Genomic DNA, 27245 nt, shown 5'->3' on the forward strand with positions numbered 1-27245 from the left:
ATTCCTCATTCCTTGATGTTCCTGAGAGCATAAGAAGAGTTATTACTGTTTGCTTCTTGTGTCAGTTTTTTAGGCTGGTTAGATCCCCAAATTGAGATATATTCATTGTAAGCATTTGATGAATACATTTATGAATTGAGATATTGCTATCAAGTTAAAGATACTGATCGAGAACTGCAGTAATGGGTTAGAGAGGAAGAAGAGAGCAGTGAAATACAGTTGAGAGAAAGGAAGGGCATTTCCAGAAGGAAGATGATACAGGTTGAGGACCTCAAATTGAAAAATCCAAAATCCAAAATTTGAAGCTTTTTGAGTGCCAATGTGATACTCAAAACAAATGCTCATTGAAGCATTTTTTAAAAAATTTTAAAATTATTATGATTACATAATAGTCATATATCTTTTTAGGGTACAGGTACAGTTTTAATACAAGCGTACAATGTAGATTAATCAAATCAGGGTGATTGGGGTATTCATCACCTCAGGCATTTATCATTTCTTTGTGTTAAGAACATTCCAATTCCATTCTTTTAGTTACTTTAAAGCATACCTTGTTGATTATAGTCATTTTGTTCTATTAAATATTATTCTATCTAACTATATTTTTGCACACATTAACCATCCCCACTTTATCCCTGCCTCCCTCCCTGATAAGCTTCCTAGTGTCTGGTAACCATCATTCTTCTTTCTGTCTCCATGAGATCAGTTGTTTTTAATATTTACCCTCCCACATATGAGAGAGAACATGTGAGATTAGTCTTTCTGTGCTGGGTTTATTTCACTTAGCATAATGTTCTCTCATTCCAGCCATGTTGCAAATAGCAAGATTTCATTCTTTTTTGTGGCTATATATTCCATTGTGTGTGTACACCACAATTTCTGTATCCATTCATCCGTTGATGGACACTTGGGTTGATTCCAAATCTTGGCTATTGTGAATAGTGCTGCAATAAACATGGGAGTGCAGGTGTTTTTTTGATAAGCTGATTTCCCCTCTTTTGGATATATGCCTACCAGTGGGATTGCTGGGTCATATGGTAGTTCTATTTTTAAATTTTTGAGGAACCTCCATAGTGGTTGCACTAATTTATATTTCCACCAACAGTGTATGAGGGTTCCCCTTTTTCCACATCCTTGCCGGCATTTGTTATGCCCTGTCTTTTTGATGAACACCATTTTAACTTGGGTGGATGCTATCTCATTGTAGTTTTGATTTGCATTTCTCTGATGACTAATAATGTTGAACCTTTTTTCATATACCTGTTGGCCATTTGTGTGTGTCTTTTTTGAGAAATGTCTATTCAGATCCTTTTCACATTTTTTAGTCAGATGATTTGATTATTTGGAGCTCCTTATATGTTCTAGTTATTAATGCCTTATCAAATGGGTAGTTTTGCAAATATTTTCTCCCATTCTGTAGGTCACCTGTTTACTTTGTTGATTGTTTCCTTTGCTGTGTGGAAACTTTTTAGCTTGCTGTGATCACATTTGTCCAATTTTGCTTTGGTTGTGTGTGCTTTGGCACAAGGAATTATTGCCCAGACTAATGTCCTGAGGCATTTCTCCAGTGTTCTCTTTTAGTAGTTTCATACTTTTAGGTCTTTAAATCTAAGTTTTTAATCCATTTTGATTTGATTTTTGTATATGGTGAGAGATAAGGGTCTAGTTTCATTCTTCTGCATATGGACATCCAATTTTCCCAGCACTATTTATTATGTTCTTGGCACCTTTGTCAAAGATAAGTTCACTATAGATATGTGAATTTATTTCTGGGTTCTCTGTTCTGTTTTATTGGTCCATGTGTCTGTTTTTAGCCAATACCATGTTGTTTTGGTTACTATAGCTCTGTAGTATAATTTGAAGTCAGATAATGTGATTTCTCCAGTTTCATTTTTTTAGCTTAGAATGGCTTTGGCTATTCTAGGTCTTTGTAGTTCCATATAAATTTTAGGATTATTTAGTGAAGACTGTCATTGGTATTTTGATGGGGATTGCACTGAATCTATAGATTTCATAGGGTGGTTATGGACATTTTAACAAAATTGATTCCTCCAATCCATGAACATGGAATATCTTTTTCATTTTTTTGTCCTCTTCAATTTCTTTCATCAGTGTTTTCTAGTTTTCATTACAGAGATCTTTCACTTATTTGGTTAAGTTTATTCATAGGTATTTTATTTTATTTGTGGCTGTTGTAAATGGGATTACTTTCTTGGTGTCTCAGATTGTTTGTTGTTGGCAGTTGATTTTGCCAACTTTATTGAATTTGTTTAATCAGTTCTAACAGTTTTTTGTGGATCTTTAGGTTTCTGTAGATCATCATGTCTGTGAACAAGAATAATTTGACTTCTTCCTTTCCAATTTGGATGCCCTTTCTTTCTTTCTCTTGCCTGATTGCTCTAGCTAGAACTTCCAGTTCTGTGTTGAATAACAGTGGTGAAAGTGGGTATCCTTATCTTGTTCCAGATCTTAGAGGAAAGGCTTTCAGTTTTTCCCCATTGAGTACGATACTCACCCTGTGTCTGTCATGTGGCTTTTATTGTGTTTAGGTAAGTTCTTTCTATACCCAGTTTTTTGAGAGTTTTTATCATGAAGGGGTACTGAATTTTACCAAATGCTTTTTCAGCATCAATTGAAATGATTGTATGGTTTTTGTCCTTTGTTCTGTTGATGTCATTTATCACATTGACTGATAAGCATATATTGAACCATCCTTGCATCCCTGGGATGAATTCCACTCCATCATGATGAATAATCTTTTTAAGGTGTTGTTGAATTTGATTTGTGCTAGTATTTTGTTGAGGATTTTTGCATGTATGTTCATCATAGATAATGGCCTAAAGTTTTCTTTTTTTGTTGTGTCTTTCTCTGATTTTGGTATCAGGGTGATACAAGTATTGTGTAATGAGTGGGAGTGTTCCCTCATCCTTGATTTTTTTCGAATAGTTTAAGTAGGATATTGGTATTAATTTTTCTTTGATAGAATTTAGCAGTGAAGTCATCGGGTCCTGCGCTTTTGTTTGATGGGAGACTATTACTGCTTGTATCTCATTAACTTGCTATTGGTTTATTCAAGTTTTGGATTTCTTCCTGGTTCAATCTTGGTAAGTTGTATGTGTCTAGGGATTTTATCCATTTCTTCAGGATTACCAATTTATCGGCATAGAGTTGCTTATAGTAGTCTCTAAAGATCCTTTGAATATCTGCAGCATCAGTTGAAATGTCTCCTTTTTTGTCTTTGATTTTATTTATTTGGGTCTGTTTTTTCTTAGTCTGGCTGAAGTTGTGTCAGTTTTGTTTATCTCTTCAAAACAACTTTTGTTTCATTGATCTTTTGTAATTTTTTTTTGGTTTCAATTTCATTTATTTGTGCTCTAATCTTTATTCTTAATTTCTTCCACTAATTTTGGGTTTGGTTTGCTGTTGGTTTTCTGGTTCTTTGAGCTGCATCGTTAGGTAGTTTATTTGAAGCTTTTATGCTTTTTTGATGCAGGCACTTACTGCTATAAATTTTCCTCTTATTATTGTTTTTGCTGTATCCCACCAGTTTCGATATGTCATGGTTTTCTTTTCACATCTTTTGAGAAATTTAAAAATTTCATTTTTAATCTCTTTACTAGCCTGCTGGTCATTCACAAGCATATTGTTTAATTTCAGTGTATTTGTATAGTTTCTAATGTTCCTGTTATAGATTGCTAGTTTTATTCCATTGTGGTGAGAAAATACTTGGTATGATTTCATTTTATTTGAATTTTTTTAACACTTGGTTTGTGAACTAACATATGATCTACCCTTGAGAATGATCCATGAGTTGAGGAGAAGTACGTGTATTCTGCATGTGTTGCATGAAATGTTCTTTAAATATGTATTAGGTAATTTGGTCTATTGAGCTAATTAAGTTTGTTTGTTTGTTGATTTTCTGTCTAGATTATCTGTCCAATGCTGAAAGTATAGTGTTGAGGTCTCCAACGATTATCGTATTGTGGTTTATCTCTCTCTTTAGCTCTGATAATATTTGGTTTATATATCTGGGTGCTCTAGTGTTCAGTGCAGGTATATTTAGAATTGTTTTATCTTATTGCTGAATTTACTCCTTTATCATTATATAGTGACCTTCTTTGTCTGTTACAGTTTTTATCTTGAAATCTATTTTACCTGATAGAAGTATAACTATTCCTTCTCTTTTTTGGTTTCCATTTACATGGAATATCTTTTTCTATCCCTTTTATTTTCAGGTTATGTATGTCTTTATAAGTGAAGTGTGTTTCTTGCAAAGAACATGTAGTTAGCTTTTGTTTTTTTTATCCATTTATCCACCCTGTCTTTTGATCGGAGAGTTTATTCCATTCACATTCAATGTTGTTAATTATTAATAGGTGAGGACTTAACTATTGTCATGTTGTTACTTGATTTCTGATTGTTTTGTGGTCCTCCTTGTTTCTTCCTTCCTGTCTTCCTCTGTTAAAAGTGATTTTCTCTGATAGTGTTTTAATTTCTTGCTTTTTACTTTTAGTGTACTGTTGTAGGTTTTTTAATGTTACCATGAAGCTTGCATAACACAGTTTATAACCAATTTTTTAAAACATGACAACTCTGCTTACAAACAAGGAAAGAGAAATCTAACAGAAATTCTACCCTTTATTAACTCCATCTCCTCCACTTTTTAACTTTTTGTTGTCTCCATCTGTCTTTTTGTCTTATCTATGTATCAAAGTTGTAATTATTTTTGATAGGTTTCTCTTTTAGTGTTTCTACTCAAGATATAATTGGTTATACACTCCAGTTACCACAATAGAGTATTGTGTATTTGCCTACTTACTGTTACCAGTGAGTTGTATACCTTCAGATGACTTCTTATTGTTATTAATGTCCTATTCTTTCAGACTGAAGAACTCCTTTTAGCATTTCTTATATGACAAGTCTGGTGTTGATGAACTCTCTCAGCTTTTGTTTGTCTTCAGAAATGTTTATTTCTCCTTTATGTTTAAAGGATATTTTTGCAGGATATAATATTTTAGGGTTAAAGTTGTTTCCTTCAGTACTTTGAATACGTCATGTCACCCTCTCTTGGCCTGAGAAGTGTGCTGCCAGATGTATCAGAGCTCCTTTAGATGTTATTTGTTTCTTTTTTCTTCCCTTAGGACCTTTTCTTTATCTGTGATCGTTGAGAGCTTGTTTATTAAATGCCTTGAAGTAGTCTTATTTGGGTTAAATCTGCTTAGTGTTCTGCGACCTTCTTGTTCCTGAATAATGATATCTTTCTCTAGATTTGGAAAGTTCTCTGTTATTTCTTTGAATATAACTTCTACCCAAGTCTCTTTTTCTACCTCCTTTATATAGTCAGTAAGTCTTAGATTTGCCCATTTGAGGCTGTTTTCTAGATCTTGTATGCTTCCTTCATTCTTTTTTCTTTTTGCTCTTCTGACTGTGTATTTTCAAATAGTCTTGTCTTGAAACTCACTGATTTTTTTCTTTTTATTGTTCAGTTCTGTTGTTGAGAGACTGATGCATTTTCAGTTTCTCAATTGAATTCTTTAGCTCCAGAATTTCTGCTTGATTTTTTAAAATTATTTCAATTTCTGTGTTAAATTTCTCTGATAGACTTCTGAATTCATTCTGTGTTGTCTTGAGGTTCATTGAGTTTCTCAGGACAGCTGTTTTGAATTCTTTGTCTGAAAGGTCACATATTTCCATCACTCTGGGATTGGTCACATATCTTATTTAGTTTGTTTGGTGAGGTTATGTTTTCCTTGGTGTTTTTGATGCTCATGGATATTCCTCAATGTCTGGGCGTGGAAAAGTCTGGGCTTGTTTGAACCCATCCTTGAGAAGGCTTTCCAGGTGTTCAAAGCAAAGTGAATGTTGTAGTCTAAGTCTTTGGCCACTGCAGCTGTATCAGCACTGAGGGTTCCCAAGCCCATTAATGCTGTGACTCTTGCAGACTCCTGGTGGTAGCACTTTGGTGGACTTGGGAGAATTCCCTGGATTACTTGACAAAGTCTCTCACTCTCTTCTCTTATTCTCTGTGCTGGGTTGCTGGAATTAGGGGAGGAGTAACATGGGCACTCCCTTGTGGCCACCAGTGCCAAGTCACACCCGAAGGCAGCCCAGTCTCACCCAAAGCTGGTGCTGAATGTTGCCTGGCTACCTCTGAATTTTATTCAAAGCCCAAGAGTTCTTTAGTCAGTGGGTAGTGAATCCTTCCAGGACTGGGTTCTTTGCTTCAGGGCAGTAGGTTTCCTTCTGGGCGGGAGGTACGGGGAGGTTGGGGAGGTTGGGGGAGTGCGGGAGAGGCAGAAATTCCTTTCAGGAACTAAGATCTGGACTCAGAGGCCTTAGGAGTCTACTTGGGACTTTATCTTACTGTGGCTGAACTGGTAGTCAAGTTGCAAAACAAAGTCCTCCAAACTTTCCCCTTTCCTTTCTCCAAGTGGAAGACAACTCCCTGAGTTGCACTGCCTGTAACTGGGGGAGAGGTGATACAGGCACTGGCCTGACCTGGCCACCACTGCTGATGTCTCACTGGGTCACTTGCACCCCCCCAAATCCACTGATTCCCAGCAAGCACAGCTGCAGGATTTCCGTAAGGACTGCAGCCTTTGTGACCCGACTGTCTTAGGAATTTAGTCCAGGCCCTAGGCTGCTTTTTGTCAGCCAGTAGTGCGCCTAGCTGGATCTTCGGCTGTGGGACAGAGGATTTCTGTTTGGCCAGCCTGGTCTCAATGTTCCCTCTGTAGGCACCAGCAGATTTCTGCCTTGTGCTCTGTTCTCCTGTACCAAGGTGGCTCTAGGTTTCAATGCGGAGTCACACAGTCACTTCACTCTTCCTCCCTCAGGCTCACAGATTCTCTCTGTACTCAGTATCGTGATGCTAAGCTTCCGGGCAATGGGGCAGGTGTGGCGTAGACAATGCAAGATTGTCTTTTCTGCCCTTTTCAGATCTTTCTTTGATATGATATTGAATAGGTCATATGATCTCTTGCCTGATTTGTGGTTCTTCTGAAGGTATTTGCTTATGTGGGTAATTATTGAATTTGGTGTTCATTCAGAGAGACTATCACTGGAGGTGTATATTTGGCTGTCTTGCTCTGCCTCCTCCTGTGGAGCATTTTGAAGTTCCGATTTGGGATGATCAGCTGTTGGTATGATGCAAATATGCCAAGATCCGACAAAATTTGAAATCCAAAACACTCTGATTCCAAGCATTTTGGATAAGGGGTACTCAACCTGTATAAGCAAAGGCATAGAGGTAAGAATGTTATTGAGAATAAGTAAGTCAATGTAATAAGAATGTAAACTTTGTTTAGAGAACTTGTGGGAGATGAGGTTGGAGTTACGTTTCAGTCTGTCTGTGGAAGACCTTCAGTGTTAGGCTTAACTTTTCTCTAAGTAATAAATAAATCTTGCATAGAATACCTTTTGGATCTTTTTTGCTGGGATAATACTTTAAAAACTCAATAGGAAAATGAAGCATGTAGTAAATTTCAGATAATACAAGAAAGCTCCAGGAAGGAAATAAATCATGCTTAACATTACCTAGTGATAACCATTGTTAAAATATAAGTATATAGCTACATATAATAAAATAATATATACACATACTATTGATGCGTCATAGTATGTGTATATATTCATTGAACCAATTCCTTACTTTTGGACATTTTCATTGTTGTTAAATGCTTACCATTAAATAATGCCTAAAAATTATCTCTGTACCTAGCTTTATTTTGGTCTATTTTGTAATGTAAGTTCTTGGAAGTGGAATTACCATGTTTATGGCATTAAATATTTTTAAACATTTTATATGTACTGCAAATTGTGCTCCAGAATGATTTTGATAGACACTTTATTGACAAGTAGCAGGCAAGGAGAGAGTGCCCAGGTAGTAATTGTAAGGGCAAGGGAGTGAAGATGGAAAAGTGTGTGATATGCTTGAGAAAGTGTTAAGGAATTTGATTTGCCTGGGAGAGAGATCAATTTTAGAAGATAAATGGGAAAGATTAGTTTGGATCACATTGTGGGTTGTTTTAATATTTGACTGAGGAATAGTTTTTAAGTAAGGAGTAATAAAGTTTAGAAGTGAACTGTAATTGAAGGTCATTTGACCATGTACATGAATGTTAATTTCTGGACATACTAATCTGTTCCATTGGTGTATGTCAGTGGTCCCTAACCTTTTTGGCACCAGGGATCGGTTTCACGGAAGACAGTTTTTCCATGAAGGCGGGGGTGTGTGGGATGGTTTCAGGATGATTCAAGGGTATTACATTTATTTAGTACTTTATTTCTATTATTATTACATTGTAAAATATAATGAAATAATTGTACAACTCACCATAATGCAGAATCAGTGGGAGTCCTGAGCTTGTTTTCCTGCAACTAGATGGTCCCATTTGAGGGTGATGGGAGACAATGACTGTAAATACAGAGGGGTTGCTTGCCCCCTGCTTACCTCCTGCTGTGTGGCCCATTCCAAACAGGCCATGGACTGTGGCCCAGGGGTTGGGGACCACAGGTCTGTGTGTCTTCCTATGTGCTAATAAATACTGTTTTGATTATTGTAGCTTTATAATGTGTTTTGAAATCAGGAAGTGTGAGGGTCTCTAATTACAGTTTTCTTTCTTAAGATTGTTTTCACTGTTCAGGGTCCTTTGACATTTTATATGAATTTTAGGATTTTTCTTCCTTTTCCTACAAAAAGTGCCATTGGGAATTTGACAGGGATTACGTTGAATCTGTAGATCACTTTGGATAGTATTGATATCTTAACAATGTTAAATCTTCTAATCCATGAATATGGGATGTCTTTCCCTTTATGGGTATTTTCTTTAATTTCTTCCAGCAATGTTTTATAGTTTTCAGTGTGCAAGTCTTTTACCTCTTTAGTTATTACTGAGTTTATTCCTTTTTGATACAATTGTAGATGCAATTATTTTAATTTTGTTTTCAGATTGTTCATGGTTAGTGTACAGAAATGCAGCTCAATTTTTGCATGTTTATTTTGTTTCCTGCCACTTTGCTGAACCTATTTATTCTAACAGTGGGTTTTTTATGTGTGAACAGATAATTTTACTACTACACTTCCAATTTTGATGTCTTTTATTTCTTTTTCTTGCCTAATTGCTCTGTCTAGGACTTCAGTACTGTATTTATTAAAAGTGATGAGAGGAGTATCTTTACCTTGTTCCTGATCTTAGAGGGAAAGCATTTAGTTTTTCATCATAGAGTATGATGTTAGCTGTGGGCTTTTCAAATATGGCCTCTATTATATTAAGATAGTTTCCTCAATTCCTAATTTGTTAAGTGTTCTATATCATGAAAGGGTATTGAATTTTGTCAGATGCTTTTTCTGCATCAGGTGATCCTGTGGTTTTTATCCTTTATTCTGTTAATGTAATGTATTGTATTGATTGATTTTCATATGTTGAACTATGATTTCATTCCAGGAGTAGATGATCTTAGTTGGTCCTAGTATATACTCATTTTAATGTGCTGTTGAGTTTGGTTTGCTAGTATTTTGTTGTGGATTTCTGCATCAGTATTCATTAGGGATATTGGTCTGTAGTTTTCTTGTAGCATCTTGGTCTCATTTGGACATGAGGATAATGTTGGCTTCATAAAATGAGTTTGGAAATGTTCCCTTCTTTTCAACTTTTTTTGAAGAGATTATGGAGGATTGAAATAAATGTTTGGTAGAATTCCTCAGTGAAGCCATCTGGTCTTTGGCCCTTATTTGTTTGGAAGTTTTTGATTACTGATTCAATCTCCTTGGTGGTTACAAGTTTATTGAGTTTTTTAAATTTCTTCATGATTGATAGGTTATTTGGATCTAGAAATCCATCTACTCTGTTATCCAATTTGCTGGTGTTTACTCTTCATAGTAGCGTCTTCAGATCCTTTTCATTTCTCTGGCATCAAATGTAATGTTTTTTCTTTCATTTCTGATTTTTGATGTTTGAATCTTTTCTCTGTTAGTTCATCTAGCTGAGGATTTGCCAATTTTGTTGATCTTTCAAGAAACCAGTTATTGGTTTTCTTGATTTTTGTTTTGTTTTTGTATTCTCTATCATTTATTTCTGCTCTAATCTTTATTATTTCCTTTCTTCTAATTTTGGGTTTAGGTTAGTTCTTTATCTAGTTCTTGAGGTGTGAAGTTTGGTGGTTTTATTGATATCTCTTAATGGAGGTGTTTACTGTTATAAACTTCTTAGTATTGTTTTTACTGCATCCTGTAAATTTTGATGTATTGTGTTTTCATTTTTATTTATATCAATATTTTCTAATTTCTATTAGAATTTCTTATTTGATCCATTGGTTATTCAAGATTGTATTGCTTAATTTTTCATATTTGTGAATTTTCCATTTTTTAAATTGATGTCACATTTCGTTCCATTGTGGTTAGAAAAGATACTTGGTATGATTTCAGCCTTAAGTTTGTTAAAACTTGTTTTGTGGCCTAACATGGGATCTGACCTGGGAAATATTCCTTGTGCACTTGAGAAGACTGTATGTTCTACTATTACTGGGTGGGGTATTCTGTATATGTCTATTAGAGTCACTTCGTCTATAGTGTTCAATTTCTCTGTTTACTTATTTGATTTTCTGTCTGGTTGATCTGTCCATTATTGAAAAAGGTGTATTAAAATCTTTTATAGTGCTACTGTTTATTCCTCTAATTCTGTCATTATTTGGGTGGTCACATGTTAGGTGCATATGTATCTATAATTATTACATCTTCTTGGTGAATTGATCCTCTTAAATTTATATAATGTCCTTGTTTCTTATGACAGTTTTTGAGTTAGTCTATTTTGTTTGATAGAAGTACATCTACCCCACTCTATTTTGGTTACCACTTGCAAGGAATATCTTTTTCCATCCTTTCAGTTTTAGCCTATATATGTCCTTATGTCTAAAGCGAGTCTCATAGATAGTGGATTAGTTGGATCTTGCTTTTTTATCCATTCAATCGCTTTATGCCTTTGATTGGGAGTTTAATTCATTTACATTTAAAGTAATTACTTACGGAGTGTTTACTACTACATTTTGTTTTCTGTATTTTTAGTTAGTTTTGTCCTGTTTTTCTTTCCTGTCTTCCTTTATGTTTGGATTTTTTTTTTATAGTGACATGCTTTGATTCCCTTCTCATTTTCTTTTGTGCATCTTCTATAGGTGTTTTCTTTGTGGTTTCCATTTAGTATAAAAATCTCATAGTTATAAAAAAAGCGATAACTTCATTTGCATGCAAAAACTTTACTCCTTTACATCTCCCCTCGACTTTATTGAGGTCACAAAGTACATATTTTTATATTTTGTATCCTTTAACATAGTTTTATAGTTATAGTTATTTTTGTTTTAAGTTTTATACCAGAATTAAAAGTGAGTTAAGCACCACCATTACAATATTACAGAATTCCCTTCTGTATTGTAATGTTTCTGCTGAGAGATCTGTAGGTAAACCTGTGGGAGTTCTTTCTGTGTGATGAGACGTTTTTCTTTTGCTTTTTCCAAGATTCTGACTTTTGACAATTTGACTATAGTGTGTCTTGGTGTGGGTCTCTTTGGGATATTCTAGTTGGAGTCTTTTGAGCCTCTTCAATTTGGGTATACGTTTTCTTTCTCAGGTTAGGGAAGTTTGGGGACATTATTTCTACAGAGAAGCTCTCTGGCCCTTTTTCTCTCTTTTCTCTTTCTGGAACTCTCATAATGCATATACTCTTGGGGTTGATGCTGTCCCGTCATCACTCCCTTAAACTTTACTTTTCTTCATTCTTTTTTCTTTCTGTTCACTTGATAATTTCAAATAACCTGTCAAGTTTGCTGATGCTTTATTTTGACTGATTAAGTCATGTGTTGAACTCCTTGTGAATTTTCAATTCAGTTATTGTATTCTTCATCTCTAGAATTTCTGTTTGGTTCTTGTTAGTTTCTTTTTGTTGGTGTTCTCATTTTTTCATCTGTTTTCCTGATTTTGTTTAGTTGGTTATCTGTGTTCTTTCGTAGTGCATTGAGCTTCTTTAAGATAATTATTTTGAATTATTTGTCAGGTAATTGATCTCTGTTTCTTTCTTTTTTTTTTTTGAGACAGAGTTTCACTCTGCTGCCCTAGCTCACAGCAACCTCAAACTCCTGGGCTCAAGCAATCCTCCTGCCTCAGCCTCCCAAGTAGCTGGGACTACAGGCATGCACTGCCATGCCCTGCTAATTTTTTTTTCTATATATATTTTAGTTGTCCATATAATTTCTTTGTATATTTTTTTTAGTAGAGACAGGGTCTTGCTCTTGGTCAGGCTGGTCTTGAACTCCAGAGCTCAAACGATCTGCCCGCCTCGGCCTCCCAGAGTGCTAGGATTACAGGCGTGAGCCACCACACCCGACCTGATCTCTGTTTCTTTTTTTTTTTTTTTTTAAATATGGAACGCTTCACGAATTTGCGTATCATCCTTGCGCAGGGGCCATGCTAATCTTCTCTGTATCGTTCCAATTTTAGTATATGTGCTGCCGAAGCGAGCACCTGATCGCTGTTTCTTTAGGGTTGGTTTATTGAGATTTATTTTGTTCCTTTCGTTGGACCATATTTCTGTTTGTCTTATTTTTTGCTGTTCTATGCACTTAATAAAACAGCTACCTCTCTCAGCTTTTACAGACTGGCTGTGTACGGGGAAGACCGTCACCAAACAGCCTGGCTAGAGATTGTGGGACCCCTTAAATCTTTTGTGAGAATGTGTCTTCTATGGGCTTTTGCATGTAATTTCCCAATTAGATTTACTGAGTCTTCTTTCAGGAACTTGTATTCTCTTGCTCCCTCTGGTGTCTGTCTATGGTACTGCAGGTTCTCTGGTGCTGCAACAAGCTGTTTTTCTCGTCAGCGCCTAGGCAACCAAAAGCACACCAAGTTACGTGAGACAGAAATCTGCTTCTTGGGCAGTGCACTGAAAAGCCAGAATAGAATGCTGGACTTAAGTTCTCTTCTCTTTCATTTCCAAGGGAGAAGGTGCAAACTGAGCTCTTCCTCCTAATCCTGCTGAGTTATACTGGCTTGCAAGGGTTGTTGTGGTTATTATGAATAATTTTTCTTAACCATATCATTGCAACTCTTGACTTTGAGCCTGCCTGGGGTACTGCAACTTAATCAGTTTTGGGAATATATTGTTAAATTGGAATGTGCATGGGGGTGTGGAATGGACCAAGGTCTGAGTAGTGTCTTGGTGGTTAAGGACTTGAACTTTGTGTTCAGATTCTGATTGCCATTTACTAGCCTTTTACTTATTTCCTGATTTGTACAATGAGGATTATAATGAGCCCAAACAAACTTGCAATAAACTGTTACTACTACTGTCAGTGCTACTTGAATCAGACATCATTTATAATTGTGAAGTTAGCAGTTTTGTGCTTTAGCCATCACAAATAAATGGCACAGTCAGCCTCTCTCTTGATCATCTGGTCCAGGGAAATTTTTTTCCAACAAAAATGTAACTTTAGGTAGTATTTTTTCTTCAATATCAGTGTATAGATAGGGACAAAGAATGCAAGTTATGCTTTGTATCATATGTATCTGTTGGGGGAAAACTTTCACATGAACCTTTCTTCGGGAGGTGCTGGAAGGATTAGGGGATATGAAATGGACAGAACATAAAGTCAAGACCACTGTCCCTCCTGTGCTGTGTGTCCTTGGGTATGACTGAGTGATAACATTTAACAGGCACTTATGTGATAGGCACTGTGGGCAATACTTGGATGATCTTGTTTAATACAGATACAACCTTTTGAGGTTATAATCATTATCTCTATTTTAAAGAGGAATAAACGGAAATAACTAACTTGCCTGAAGCCATAACAGCTAATAAGTGATCTTTTCTGGCAGTCTGAGCCCATACTCTGTGCTTGCTTTTAAATCACTACAATATACTGCATATATAAGAATTACTGCTTGTGGAGTGCTTCACCATGGATCAGGCACTTCAAGTGCTGCTTTTAGGTTTGTCATCTAGTTTAATTCTTCCAGCAGCTCTAGAGAAAAAAACTGAGGCTCAGACAAATGAGGTAAATCACTTGTTCACTGATTCCGTAAGCTTCTTATCTGTAGAGATGAATAGTGTCAAATGTTTTTGACCATAGCACACAAAAAAAGATAAATTCTATGATTCGCGCTAGCACAGTTGCATGCAAATACACATGAAACAAATTTTCATGAAACAACACTTAACATTAATGTACTCTCATACTTTCTGTTCTATATAATTTAAAAAATAAATGTTGGTCATGAGCCACTAAATTGATTTTACCGCTTTCTATTGGGTTGGAACCTGTAGTTTTATCCATTCCTTTAGAAACAAAAGGTCACCAAGCTTCTTCCAGCTTCAGTATTCTGTTGTCTGTAATCCTAGGCCAGTCAGAATCAGAGCATGTATAATCTAACCTTGTAGCTGATGCATAATTTCTTATAATATTACTAGCAAACGGATATCTGATACCTGTTTTAAATATCTCTAATCGTCAGTATTTAACATGGTATAGTTCATCTGGAAAATACGGAGTGAGATATGTAATGTTTATATTCATGTTGTATATATTCATGTTGAAATGTTTTAGTAGTAAGTGTGAGACATAGTTGGTCAATTTGTATGTATGTATAAACATCTTGGTGCTAAAGACCTTTTTTACAAAATTTACAACTTGGCTTGCCAAAGATTAGAGATTAGTGAATTCAGTAAAATTTAGTTAGTGGTTTTAAGGGGGGGTGTCTGAGTAACAAAACAAAGCAAAAAACTTAAATTTGAGGTATAAAATAAATTTTTAAAAACCTATGTTTAGTGAAATCAAATTTTAAGCAAAACAGAAGATTTTATATTTAATCATATGCATACTTAGATTATCCTTGAAGTTGCATAGCAAATTGCATTTTAATGCACATTAGAAACTCTGCTGTTCAGTTTATGTAGATTTTTATAGCATTAAGCTATAGCTTAATAAATAATTTGACGTGGTTGTTAAAATACTCATGATTTGTAAACCTATTTAATGCATGTTTTAACTTAAGGCTATAGTGAAAAACAATAGGCTATATCTGCCTAATATTATACTATTTACTTGTAACTCCCCTTTTGTTGTTATTTTCCTTTAGGTTGGGTGGAGTACTGCTCGTGATTATTATACGTTTTTATGGTCCCCTTTGCCTGAGCATTATGTAGAAGGATCAACAGTCAATTGTGTACTAGCATTTCAAGGTAAGGACTGAAAACTGCAGAACTTGATGAAACTAGATGTCTTATTTCCATTAAAATGTACCTCATTGTAGTTATCTGTTTAGGCATGTTCAGGATACCAAAGTTGAATTAATTAATGTCTTTATTTAGTAAAAATCATAAGAATGTAAATATCTAGTGCAGGCCACACGGTATTTTGTATAGTCATTTAAAATTTTTTTGTTAACTTTCACTGAAGTTTTGTTTCTAGATCTTTATTTTTGGTGATTTTTTTTTTTTTCAGTTGAGAAAACAGTACCATTACTGATATTAGAATACTGTAACAAATAAGATGTGAGGAAAATAATCCAGATGAAAACCATGAAGATGATTAATAGGATTTATAGTTATACTGATTCTGTCATATGAAAGTGCCTATTGTCTTGGCATTATACACAGATTAAAAAAAACTCCTCTCATTCAGGTAATTCTGACATATGCTACAATGTGGATGAACCTTGAGGACATTATGCTAAGTCAAATAAGCCAATCACAAAAAGAAATACCACTTATATCAGGAATTTAGGGTAGGCAAACTTAGCCACAGAAAGTAGAATTGTGGTTGCCAGGGCTTTCAGGTTCCCTGAAGGGATAAATGGGGAGTTAATGTTCAGTGGGTATAGAGAGAGTTTCAGTTTTGCAAGATGAAAGAGTTTTGGAGATGGATTGTGGCCATCATTGCACAAAGAGTATGAATGCACTTAATAACACTGAACTGTACACTTTGAAATGGTTGAGATAGTAAATTTTATGTATTTTTTTACCACAATAAAAAAAATTGGAAAAAAACCAATCTTATTCAGAAATCTATCACAGAATTTGCTGCAGAGTGATCTTGTAGTATAATTGTACTGACTTTGGGTTGTATTAAAACAAATTCTTAGCATTGTGTATGTAACGATCTGGTGAAGTTTATGGACTCTGTCTCAGAATAATATTTTAATGTATATAAAATAAAATGCACAAAATTTTGAAGAAAGCCAATTATATTGAAATAGTTATTAAAATATAGGAAAAAATATGTGCTATATTAATATACTTGCTTCACAATCTGTGTGTTCAAGATGTAATGACAGACTTAATAACTGGCATAATTTCAAAGTAAGATAACATTGAGATACCTATAACACATTGCAATGTGACAGTAACATATGTGATTCCTGTTAGAAACAAAAATCACAAGTACTGACAATACTATGTGGCTTGTTACCTGTATTCATAATCAAAGGACATGCTAAAATTTTAGTTGTTAGTAAAAATTCAAATGTAATGTTTTTCCCCGTTAAAGTTGATGGATGACCTGAATTCTTTTTATCCTTCAACTCCAGGTTAAAACTTCCCAAATGACTCTTTGCTACTTATAACTTTGCTTCTCTGTTTAAAAAAAAAAAAAAAAATTCCAGGACTTTTTAACTCTCCTCTGTTAATAGTCAAGGCTTCTTCCTCTGGGTTCCTCCTATCTTTAAGTAGTAAGAATCTTCTTATCCTAGCAGAAAGAAGTTTATATTGTTTGAATCATTACTTTAAAAAATGTGCTCAGGATTATAAAATGAATGATTTAAGATAAAGTTTACTATAATGAAATGTTTAAATCTTTAAAATTTAAAATCTTTAAATCTTTAAACCCCAAATCATCTCTCCCTTATCTGGTTACCTTCTTCAGAATTTTGAAAATTAAATATACCAACCAAACTAAAAGAAAACATCGAAAAAACCAAACTATTAATATACTGAAATAATTATTTAATGTAAATACTTTCTTAGCATGCAAATGCTTCCTTCAGAAAGGAACCAAAAAACCAGTTTGAATTTGGGATGAACATTTCTAGTATTACTGATTTTAGAAAAATTTTTATAGTGACCCCTGCTCCCCTTAAATTTCAGTCATTTTTTGTTACAGTTGTTAAGAGAACATCAACCTGTTTTAAGAGCAGCATAACTTGGAACCTATGCATATAGCTTTAGTATAGTGGTTTCCAAACTTGAGTGTACTTTGGAATCACTTGGGAGCTTCAAGACATAAAGATGATACTTCTGTCCCACCTGCAGAGATTGTGATTTAATTAGTCTGAGGTGTGGCCTGTGTTTTGTAATTTTTAAAAGATCAACAGGTGACTTCGATATGTAGAAGTTTGGGAGCCACTGGCATAGTAGATAAATGTTCAAAAAATATTGTTAACTTTATCTAATTGATACGGTCGTATCTAAATTAAAACGTGCTGTTTTATATCAGGCAATATTTGACTTGGATTTTGGTGACACGTGCAAAGCAGACTTCTAAAAGAACTAGGGCCAGATTAATCTACTTTAGATGGTTGAATTCTTTTTTAATTAATAGACTTTTTGGGGGGAGCAGTTTTAAGCTTACAGAAAAAATGGAATGAAAAGTGCAGAGTTCCCTGGTTTCCTTTATTCTGAACATCTTGTATTAGTGTGATACCTTTGTTATTGATGAACCAGTACTAATACATTATTATCTAAGTTTATGGTTTACATTAGGGTTCACAATTTGTGAAGTGTGTTCTATGGATTTTGATGAATGTATACATGTGTAAACACATGTATCTACTGTTGTAGTATCATACAGAACAATAGTTTTATTCCCCTAAAAAATCTGCTGTGCTCCACCTATTCAACTCTCCTTCCCTCCTCACTGATGTTTTTACTGTTTCTATAGTTTTGCCCTTTCCAGTGTATCATATAGCTGGAATCATACAGTATATAGCCTTATAGCCTTTTCAGTTTGGCTTCTTTTACTTAGCAATATGCAGTTAAGGTTCTCCCCATGCTTTTTCGTGGCTTGATGGCTCATTTCTTTTTTTTTTTTTTTTTGCTGAATACTATTCCATTATATGGCTGTATCATGGTTTATTTATCCATTCATTTAGTAAAGGACATCTTGGTTGTTTCTGAGTTTTGGCAGTTATGAACAAAGCTGCTATTCTTGGGCAAGCTTTTGTGTGGATATAAGTTTTCAACTCATTTGGGTAAATACTAGGGAGTGTAATTGCTGAATTGTGTGGTAAGAGTTAAAGTTCAGTTTTATAAGAAATTGCCAAACTGTCTTCCAAAGTGGCTGTATCATTTTGTATCCTACCAGCAGTGAATGAGTGTTTTTGTTTGGTGTTGTCAGTGTTTTGGATTCGGTGGTCTATGTGTTTTAAAAAAACTTTTTCATTTTATTCTGAATTTTGTATATGTTTGATATTAACATTAATTGGCAATGTGACTGCATGGAACTTGGATATATAAAAAAAAATTTCCTTATGTTCTATGTCAAGAAATAAATATTCAGAGGATAAAACTTATGGGCAAAGATTTAGGTCCTCTTAGATGTTTATGGGCAAAGAAATGTTATAAATTATATATATGTAGTTTATCTTTTAATACTTATCCTTTTTATAGACAATCAAATTTAAGTGTGTGTATTGGAACTTGTTTTGTTGTGTTTAACAGTTTCTTAAAAGTTGTAGGTTTATTTCTAGTCATTTTTATTGTGATTGGTTTTCTGTTAGAAAATAACTTACTAAATTTATGACTAACCCATTTGTTTATTGGCAACTTAGCAAAAAGTTTAAATGTGGTTAAAAAAGGAAATGCCTTCAATTTATTTCTGTTTATACTTTAAAAAATTTTTCATGGGAGCTAAGCATAACGATAAGTGTTACAAGTTTTTGAAAATTTGGTAATACTAATTTTTTTGAATTATGTAATCCAGAAATAATAGCTTCTGCCTGCCTAGAACTTTGTTATATAAGGAAGTCAGGGTGCAGTCATGGAAAGCTTAGTCATGGAGTATTAGAGCTGGCAGGGCTTTAAAGCACAATCCAAATCACTTTGCTCATTTTTTGGATGAGTCATGAGATTCCTGAAATGCAAAACCCAAAACAACTAACAAAAATACCTAAATGTTATTGTTTTCCTAAATGGACGCTTATTTATTATAATCTGAGTGTTAATGTCACAGGCTATAAAATTTGACTCACGGTTTGCTTTTTACTTTTTCCTATCTTCCATGTTATTAATCTAACCACAGTTTTTTCTATACAGAAAGCTTTAAATTGCAGCTCTGAATAATTATATCTTTCTCAAATGGTGTTTGAACTATATTTTTTAGCAGATTATTTTAGTGACATTTTTGTTTTTTAAAGAATCAGACTTTGGATATCTAGTTTGTAGAATTTCTAATGTCAGGATACCAGAGCTGATTAATCAGACTGTATTTTTGTTTTCTGTTTGAGCTTTTAAAAATAAGTCTTGTGATCATTTGGAAAGTTACTCTGCTATGGATTAATTTGTAGTAGATACTAAGAAGGTGGATTTTTTTAAACCTTTTAAAAATATATTGACAGATGCATGTCTATGATACTTTATAAAAACTTTATATTTTGAAATAATTTAAGATGTAAAGAAAACTTGCAAAAATAGTATGCAGAATGTTCGTATAACCTTTGCCTAGCTTCTCTTCGTGTTAACATCTTGCATAACCATGGTACATTTATTTAAAAAATGAATAATTTATGTTGACTAAGGTATAAAGCTTACTCAAATTTCACCAGTGTTTCCACTAATACTCGTTTTCTGTTCTTGGATCCAGTCCCTAATCCCACACTGCATTTAGTTGTAATAACTTTTTAGTCCTCCATCTCTTCTTATCTTTCATAAACTTTACTTTTTTGAAGAGTACTGTTGTACTGTGGTGGTTTGTTTTTTTTAGCAACATGTCTCTTATCTTGGGTTTGTTTGATGTTGTCTCGTGATTAGGTTGAGTTTATGCATTTTTGGGAAGAATGCCCTGGAAGTATTATACCTTTCTCATTGCATTGTATCAGGGAGTACTTGTTGTCTTTATGCATTTTTGGGAAGAATGCCCTGGAAGTATTATACCTTTCTCATTGCATTGTATCAGGAAGTACTTGTCTATACATCTTATTACTGGTGATATTAATCTTGATCACTTGGTTAAAGTGGTGTCATCTGGGTTTTCCTCTCTAAATAAAGTTGTTATTTTTCCCTTTGTAATTAATGAGTTTTATGGGGGGGCTACTTTGAGACTATGGAAATATCTTATTTCTCTTCAAATTTTCAGCCACTAATTTTAGTGTTCTTAGTGCATCTTATGCTACAACCATTATTGTTGTGTTTGCCTAATTAATGTTCATTATTTGTACATTTATTAGTTGGAATTACCATGTTAGAAAGAGTTGTCCTCTTCTCCATGGACTCATTGATTTCTTCAGTGAAGTAAAGCCTAATACTATAAATTTTTTTTGTTGCTGAAATTGTTCTGGCTATGGATATTGGGAGCTCTTTCAGTGGGCCCCTATATTTTTTGATATTTCCTGTACCTCTTCCAGTTCTTTTTTAAGACATCTTCTTTGCTTTCAAGCACCGCAAGAATTTTTTGGCTTATCTTTTATATTCTGTCTCTTTTCCTTGTTTCTAAAGAGAAATACCAGCTATTTTTAAAAGAATGAAATCAGATAAAGTATTAAATAGATATCATAATGAGGCTTACAATTTTAAGACATGAAAAAAATACAGGTTTTTGGGTAGATAATTAGGTGAGTATATTCATGTTTGTATATTCATTTCAGTTATTGAATGCTTCCTTTTTTCAAGTCATTGTGGAGAATTGAGAATTTTTGTATATGTATACACACAAACACATAAATATACGTACATCTGCCCTCTGTGTGTGTATGTGTGTATCTACTATATCTGCCCTCAGTGTTTGAGGTCTGATATAGGATATAAAGCTTGTACATAGTAAATAGTAACGTAAAGTATACTGTGGAGGTATGTTTTTTAATGCAAAAAATGAGCTTTGGAGAAGAGGTAAAGATTAATTATAAGTTAAGATAATCCAGCAAATTTTAAAAGAGAGGGTAACAATTGAAGAAAGAAGGGAACAAATATTGAACACATTTGTCAGATAGTGGGCTAGATGGTATAAATATATTATTTGTAGATATTTTGGAACTCTGAGATGGCCTTATGTCTTTTTTTTTTTTTTTTTTTTTTTTTTAAACAGGTAAGAACCTGTGGCTCAGGGAGGTTAAGTAAATAATAGTGGTAGAGCTGGAATTCCGGGTGGTTCCAATGTTTACTTTTGTTGTACCGCACCAGTGGACCTCATCTTCTTTTCTGCTTTTACACAATTCACAAGTGCAGCATATTTCTTTTCTTAATATTTCTCATTTACATGTAATGAATATCAAATTGGAGCGAAGATTTCTTTAAATGACATATTCTTACTCCCACTCCCAGTCCTCCTTAGATTTTTGTACTACTTCTTCTCTTGTTCCTCCTCCAGCCTCTTTCCCATTGCAAAGTACACACTTGGCTCTTCCAGATGAGTTAGGTTTGCCCTGGTGGAGATACAGGGGGAAAGGATATTTTGGGAATATAAACTTAGACGTAGGAGAAGAAAAATTAAGGTATGTTTGAGGAGGAAGGAAGAATCTAGTTTTGGTAGACAATTTGTAAAAGATAGCAGGAAAGACATGTCTCAGATGTGTGCGAAGAACAGTGTGAGGAATGAGAAATTACAAGTATTGTTAAATTGAAATAACATTCGATTTATAATAGGAAGTTTAATAATTTTGTTCATTAACTTCCTCTTAGGATATTACCTTCCAAATGATGATGGAGAATTTTATCAGTTCTGTTACGTTACCCACAAGGGTGAAATTCGTGGAGCAAGTACACCTTTCCAGTTTCGAGCTGCTTCTCCAGTTGAAGAGTTGCTTACTATGGAAGATGAAGGAAATTCTGACATGTTGGTGGTGACCACAAAAGCTGGCCTTCTTGAGGTTGGTATCTATCAATGGGTGAGATAGTGATTCATTGATAATTTTAAAAATGGAGCTCACATTGGTTAGCTTTTAAAAATTTTTCAGGTTATGCAAGAGTAGCCATAAAAATAAAACGCTTTTTAACTAAAATAATAAATTTAGAATGTCTTTTTTGAAATACTTAAAAAATCTTTTGGTCAGAATTATGTTATTGGTTCCACTATGGCAGTGACTGTCCCTAGGGCCTATCAGTATCTTGTGCGTAGTTAATGCAGTAAATACCTGTTGAGGGAGTTCAGGCCTAATACTTTCCTTATGTTTTTTTGCACTAACTTTTCTTCTTTTGGGGTGGCCTAATCCTTTCAGAATATTACAGATTTGGGGGATGAAGCTGGTTGAGAGAGGGGTGTAAAGCAGTAAATCTAACTGTAATTGCGTATGAACTTTGTTTCACTACATCATGAGCATGTCTTTTTAAAGTGTGGCATTAAATCAGGGAAACATCCCAGTCTCTTAATTTAGGTTGAGCATTTTTAGAATGATTCTTTTCATTGTTCATCTGATCAAATGAGTAAGCTTAGATTAACCATAATTTAAAAGAAAAGGTGAAAAGCTTTTTATTATTTTTTAAATTGAATATTGTGGAGTCATGGCATTGGCTCCAACATAAAGTTACTGTGTAGCTGGTCTAATAATGCCTTATGTATTAAGTTTTAGTAGTCATTGAAAGAAAAACAGAACATTCTTATCTCATTTTAAGATCGCAGTTCCCAATATGTTTACCCTATACCTAAAAAACTAGTATGTTAATTATATTTGAGTGGTTAATTGTATATAGTGCCCTCTATTATAAGAAAAATAGCTTAGGTTCAGTATAGATTTTTGGTTAATTTATGTTAATATTTTGTCTGTTGCAGGTCATCACTTTTTCTTTATAGTCAGATGGATTTTTTTAACATGTAAATATTTTATGCCTTTGATTTTACTTTATTTACTTTCAAAAACTGAGACTAGAGAAAAAGAGACAAGAGGTTATGGATATAATACTTTTATTAGACAATCAAACTAGAAGGTTAGAAGGAACCAGTCATTTTTTATTGTGAATTCTTCCATATCTTTCCTTCCCTTTCCAGAAATTCTTCTCTTATCTTAAATAAAGAAATGTAACTTTTATAGGGTGACTAAAACATTTTGTGGTGACAACTGCCTGATGATCAAGGTTTTTAGCTTGGTATTTGAATGCTAGTCAAAGATGCTGAAATATGCCTGGCTCTTAAGAGTGCAGTTAGCATTTATATTGCAGCTTTTTGAATACTTGTTAGACCACCCTGATTTCAGGGCCTCCAACAGAAAAATGATGGGCATTTTGGCATCCATATCTCTCTTGTACTTTTTCTCCAAATAAATTGAGACATGGCACATTCTATTTTACTTCTTCTTGCTCCACAAAGGGTACTTTTTAAAGAAAATTTAAGTTGCTGTTTCTTAGGTAAATATTTCTGGGATAAAATGTTTCTATTTTCTGACCAATTTTTTTGATAAACATTTTAAATTTCTGCATTTATTAAATGATTTTATCTAAAACTATACAAAATTAATACAAATGTGAGACATTTTATGGGGCCCCACTGACAAAAGAAGTGATTGAGACATAATTCTACAGTGTGTGAACCTTAATTGAATCCTAGATTTAAAAAAAAGAGAGAGACATTTTGGGGATGGTGGGGGATATTTGACTATGGCCTCTCTATTGGATGTTAGAGAATTATTCTTAATTTTCTTAGCTCTGATAATAATAGTAGTTGAAAAGGAGACTGGCCCTATTAGGAGCTGCTTGGTCTGAAGTACTTAGGGGTGAAGTGTCTGTAATTTCGTTAAAACGGGTTAGCAAAAAAAAGAAAAGTCACAAATTAGTATATAAAGGGAGATAAACTTGGCAAGATATTAATAATTAGTGAATTTAGGTGATGGGTGTTCATTGCAAAATTTCAGCTATTTTGTGTGCTTGAAATATTTCAAAATACAAAATTGGGGCAGAAATTAGGCATGTATTTTTATCTAATTTAAATTCTTTTAAAAATTTTCTACTTAAGCTTTAGTATACTCTTCAGAAAGTATATGTGAATTAAGTAAATAATTGGGAAAAACTGATTCTTTTATAATGTTTCTGTGGCACTATATTAAGATGTATCTTCATTTTTAAGCTGCCAGAAAGTTTTAAGCCAGATTTAAAGCCATATTAATAATGATGTTAATCTTTATGGTTAATATACCTGCTTGAATCTAATTTTCTGTTTACTTCATTGAATGCTATTTGTTTTAATCTATCTCAAATCATTGTTTAAAAATAGGTAGGGGATAAATTAAATTCAGTGATTAAATAAACTTTTCTTCTTTTGAGGGTATTTATTCCTGGCATTTTGATTTGATCTGTGGAAGCAGGTAGAAGGGTCAGTCTAAAAGTTTTCAGCTATTTAACTTTCGTAAGAGCCATTTTACAGTTTAATCAGTTTGATTCCATGATGTTGTGACCCTGGAAAACTAATTTGGCATGTTTGGGGGAAAAAATTATTTTTACCAGCTAAGTGTACAATGCCCCCTTTGTGAAGTCGTTCCTCTGAGTATTCATTCTTCCCTGGTTAGAATCAAAGACTTCTTGCTGTAAGAAAAATATTAACTTTTATTTACTAATACTTTAGGTCTCTTAAGTTAGTAATTTTTAGAATATTGGAGTTTAGATTTTCCTGAACTGAGTAATAGTATTAGCATCAGAATCAGTTATTAAATATATTGTTAATATATTGTTGTAGTCTGCATGTTTGTCCTGAAATTTATGTTTTGCTTATAAAGATTGTTTTACTTTAGCCAAATAGAGGCCATTATATATATAGAAACTGTGCATTCCTTGGTTATCTTATTTAAAGGATCGACACTTTTAATAGTAATCCTATAGATGAAGGGCTTATATAACATACAAATAAGTTTGTAATAGATTCAAAGATTTCCCATAGGTTTGCATTCAAGAAGAGATACAAGTTTACCTCTTGAAGTATCTGGTTATTATTCCAGATAAGAAAACCCTGTAATTATGTCACTTAAGAAACTTAATATGCCTTATTTTTAGTACTGTTGAGAAGTGATTTGCAGGCAACTTCGTAACAAATATCTCTCATTTTATACCTTCCTTTAATATTTTCTCCTTTGCCTAACAAAAAGAAATTTTAAATTTATGAATCATGAATTTTTCTAACTGAAGGCTAAAAGAAGCTGATTGATATGAAGTAAGTAGAATGTAAAAGTTCTTTTTTTTTTTTGAAATGGAAAACTAAATTTGTAGTATCATATTTTAAGGATTACAAAAAAGAATTAATTTGCATTTCTTGTTTTATAGTTGAAAATTGAGAAAACTATGAAAGAAAAAGAGGAACTGTTAAAGTTAATTGCTATTCTGGAAAAAGAAACAGCACAACTTCGAGAACAAGTTGGAAGAATGGAAGGAGAACTTAACAATGAGAAAGAAAGATGTGACCGACTGCAAGCAGAGCAGAAGGTTAGTTACGTCTTATGTAACTGATTGGATTTGTTAATATGTTCCCTGAAACTCACCTTTTTTGAGAACTGAACCAATTAAAGTTAGTGAAAACTGGGTATTGAAAAAAGTAGCCTTTTAGATAGACGTTTATACAAGAATAGGTCAGTTCCTATTAACCTTCTGCCACAGCTGCTTTTATGCTGTAAGATGGTTAAAATACTTCTAGACTTTTGGTACTAGGCTTGATAAAGTAGTCCCTGACAACTGTTTCCAGATGTTTTTCATCTAATTGTAGAATACCTGATAGATTTTTTGGGGAGGGTTGGTAATACAGTTGATAAACACTGAATAAAGGGAAAATAGAATAAAGAAAATTACTTTTCAAAAAAGCAAAATTCAGTGAAATAAGATGTAGTATTAGACAAAATTTTGAAATTCTTGATGTGAGAAATGCTATAAATTATCCTACAAAGCACCTTATTAAAATTGGTACAATTTCTTAAGCTAAGAAAAAGAGAAGTACAGTACAAGCAGAAAACAGTGTGGCTTCATTAGAGATACAAATGGATTTAAGTTAGAAGCCAAAAACAATGAAAAAAGTCACCCAGTCACTGACTTCTTTATGAATATTTTCATAAGAAAAGCAATTTGTTAGTTCTGACAAAACAGATTGTAATTATACATGTGACAGTCTTACTTTATATTATAGCTAGTTGGATATGCTTACATCTGTTGACAGGATTTGAGCTAATGTTCCCTGAGAGTGGAGTTTCTTCTTTTGTCCAACAAGGCCTAGAGTAATTGCTTGATAATTGTCAATTGAATCATTAGTGCGGTGATTTTCAAACATTTTTACACTCCAGTGAAGTGGTTACATATTATACACCTGAGCAGAGATGATATATAAATAGGGCTTAAATTGTGAAAAGATTTATCTTGCTTTGTTCTATTTGAGGATTGCTCTTTTGAGTTAGAGGATAGACATAATATCAGGTATTATGTATATTTGTAAATCTTATAACTCTAAAGTTTTCACTTCTGTCTTCATTATCTTTAACCTTTTTAGTTAAAAATATGCACATATTCCCCCCAGTTTTGCTCTTGAGGAACTCTTAGTGTCCTGCCATAGACTATAGGATAGGGCTTTCCATTTGGTTAATGAACCACATTTTTCACTGGAACTTCTAAAGGCAGGTATACCTAATATTAAAATATAGTGAAATTTCATAATGTGTGCCTACCGTGACTCTTAGGACATTTAGCTGATTTTTTTTTTTTTTTACTTATTTGTTGTAACTCCCTTGCTATTTTGTATAGTTACTACTTTTTTCTCTCCATTCTTTACATAGTTCTCCCATTAGTTGTATCTGTATTGGGCAGTTTTCCTAGGTGGAATGCCAATCTCTTTTCTTTCACTCATTAAAAGCCAGAGGAATAGAGGTGAGATAGAAGATGACTCATAAGAAAGGCTCATTTCAGCATGTCCTAAGCTCATTAGATCAATGATATACTGAAATGTGGCCTTTGATGTTTTGACTCTCCTTAACTTGAAATGTAAGTAAAGAATGGATAATTGAGAGAATAGAAATGGCAGAGTGATAGGCCTTGATTTGTGTGAAATTACTCACATACATCAGGCTGTGTCTCTGCTTCAGCTGAGAATTAGCTGAGATT

The 27245-nt window shown here is 33.7% G+C and overlaps 1 protein-coding gene and 1 non-coding gene across 5 annotated transcripts in view; one reads left to right on the top strand and one right to left on the bottom strand.

Annotated features, from left to right (window-relative positions):
• Window positions 1-27245, top strand: part of TAX1BP1 (Tax1 binding protein 1) — an 89706-nt gene that overhangs the window by 8489 nt on the left and 53972 nt on the right. For all 4 annotated transcript variants that reach the window (XM_045564802.1, XM_045564803.1, XM_045564804.1 and 1 more), the window contains exons 3-5: window positions 15122-15224; window positions 21870-22057; window positions 25431-25589. In XM_045564802.1, the coding sequence (XP_045420758.1) occupies window positions 15122-15224; window positions 21870-22057; window positions 25431-25589 (450 nt within the window). The remainder of the gene's footprint in view (window positions 1-15121; window positions 15225-21869; window positions 22058-25430; window positions 25590-27245) is intronic.
• LOC123647802 lies at window positions 12405-12511 on the bottom strand. The gene has a single exon (XR_006738342.1). It is a non-coding gene; the product is annotated as a U6 spliceosomal RNA (small nuclear RNA).

Source organism: Lemur catta, chromosome 11 (assembly GCF_020740605.2).
Source record: "Lemur catta isolate mLemCat1 chromosome 11, mLemCat1.pri, whole genome shotgun sequence".
Lineage (NCBI taxonomy): Eukaryota > Metazoa > Chordata > Mammalia > Primates > Lemuridae > Lemur > Lemur catta.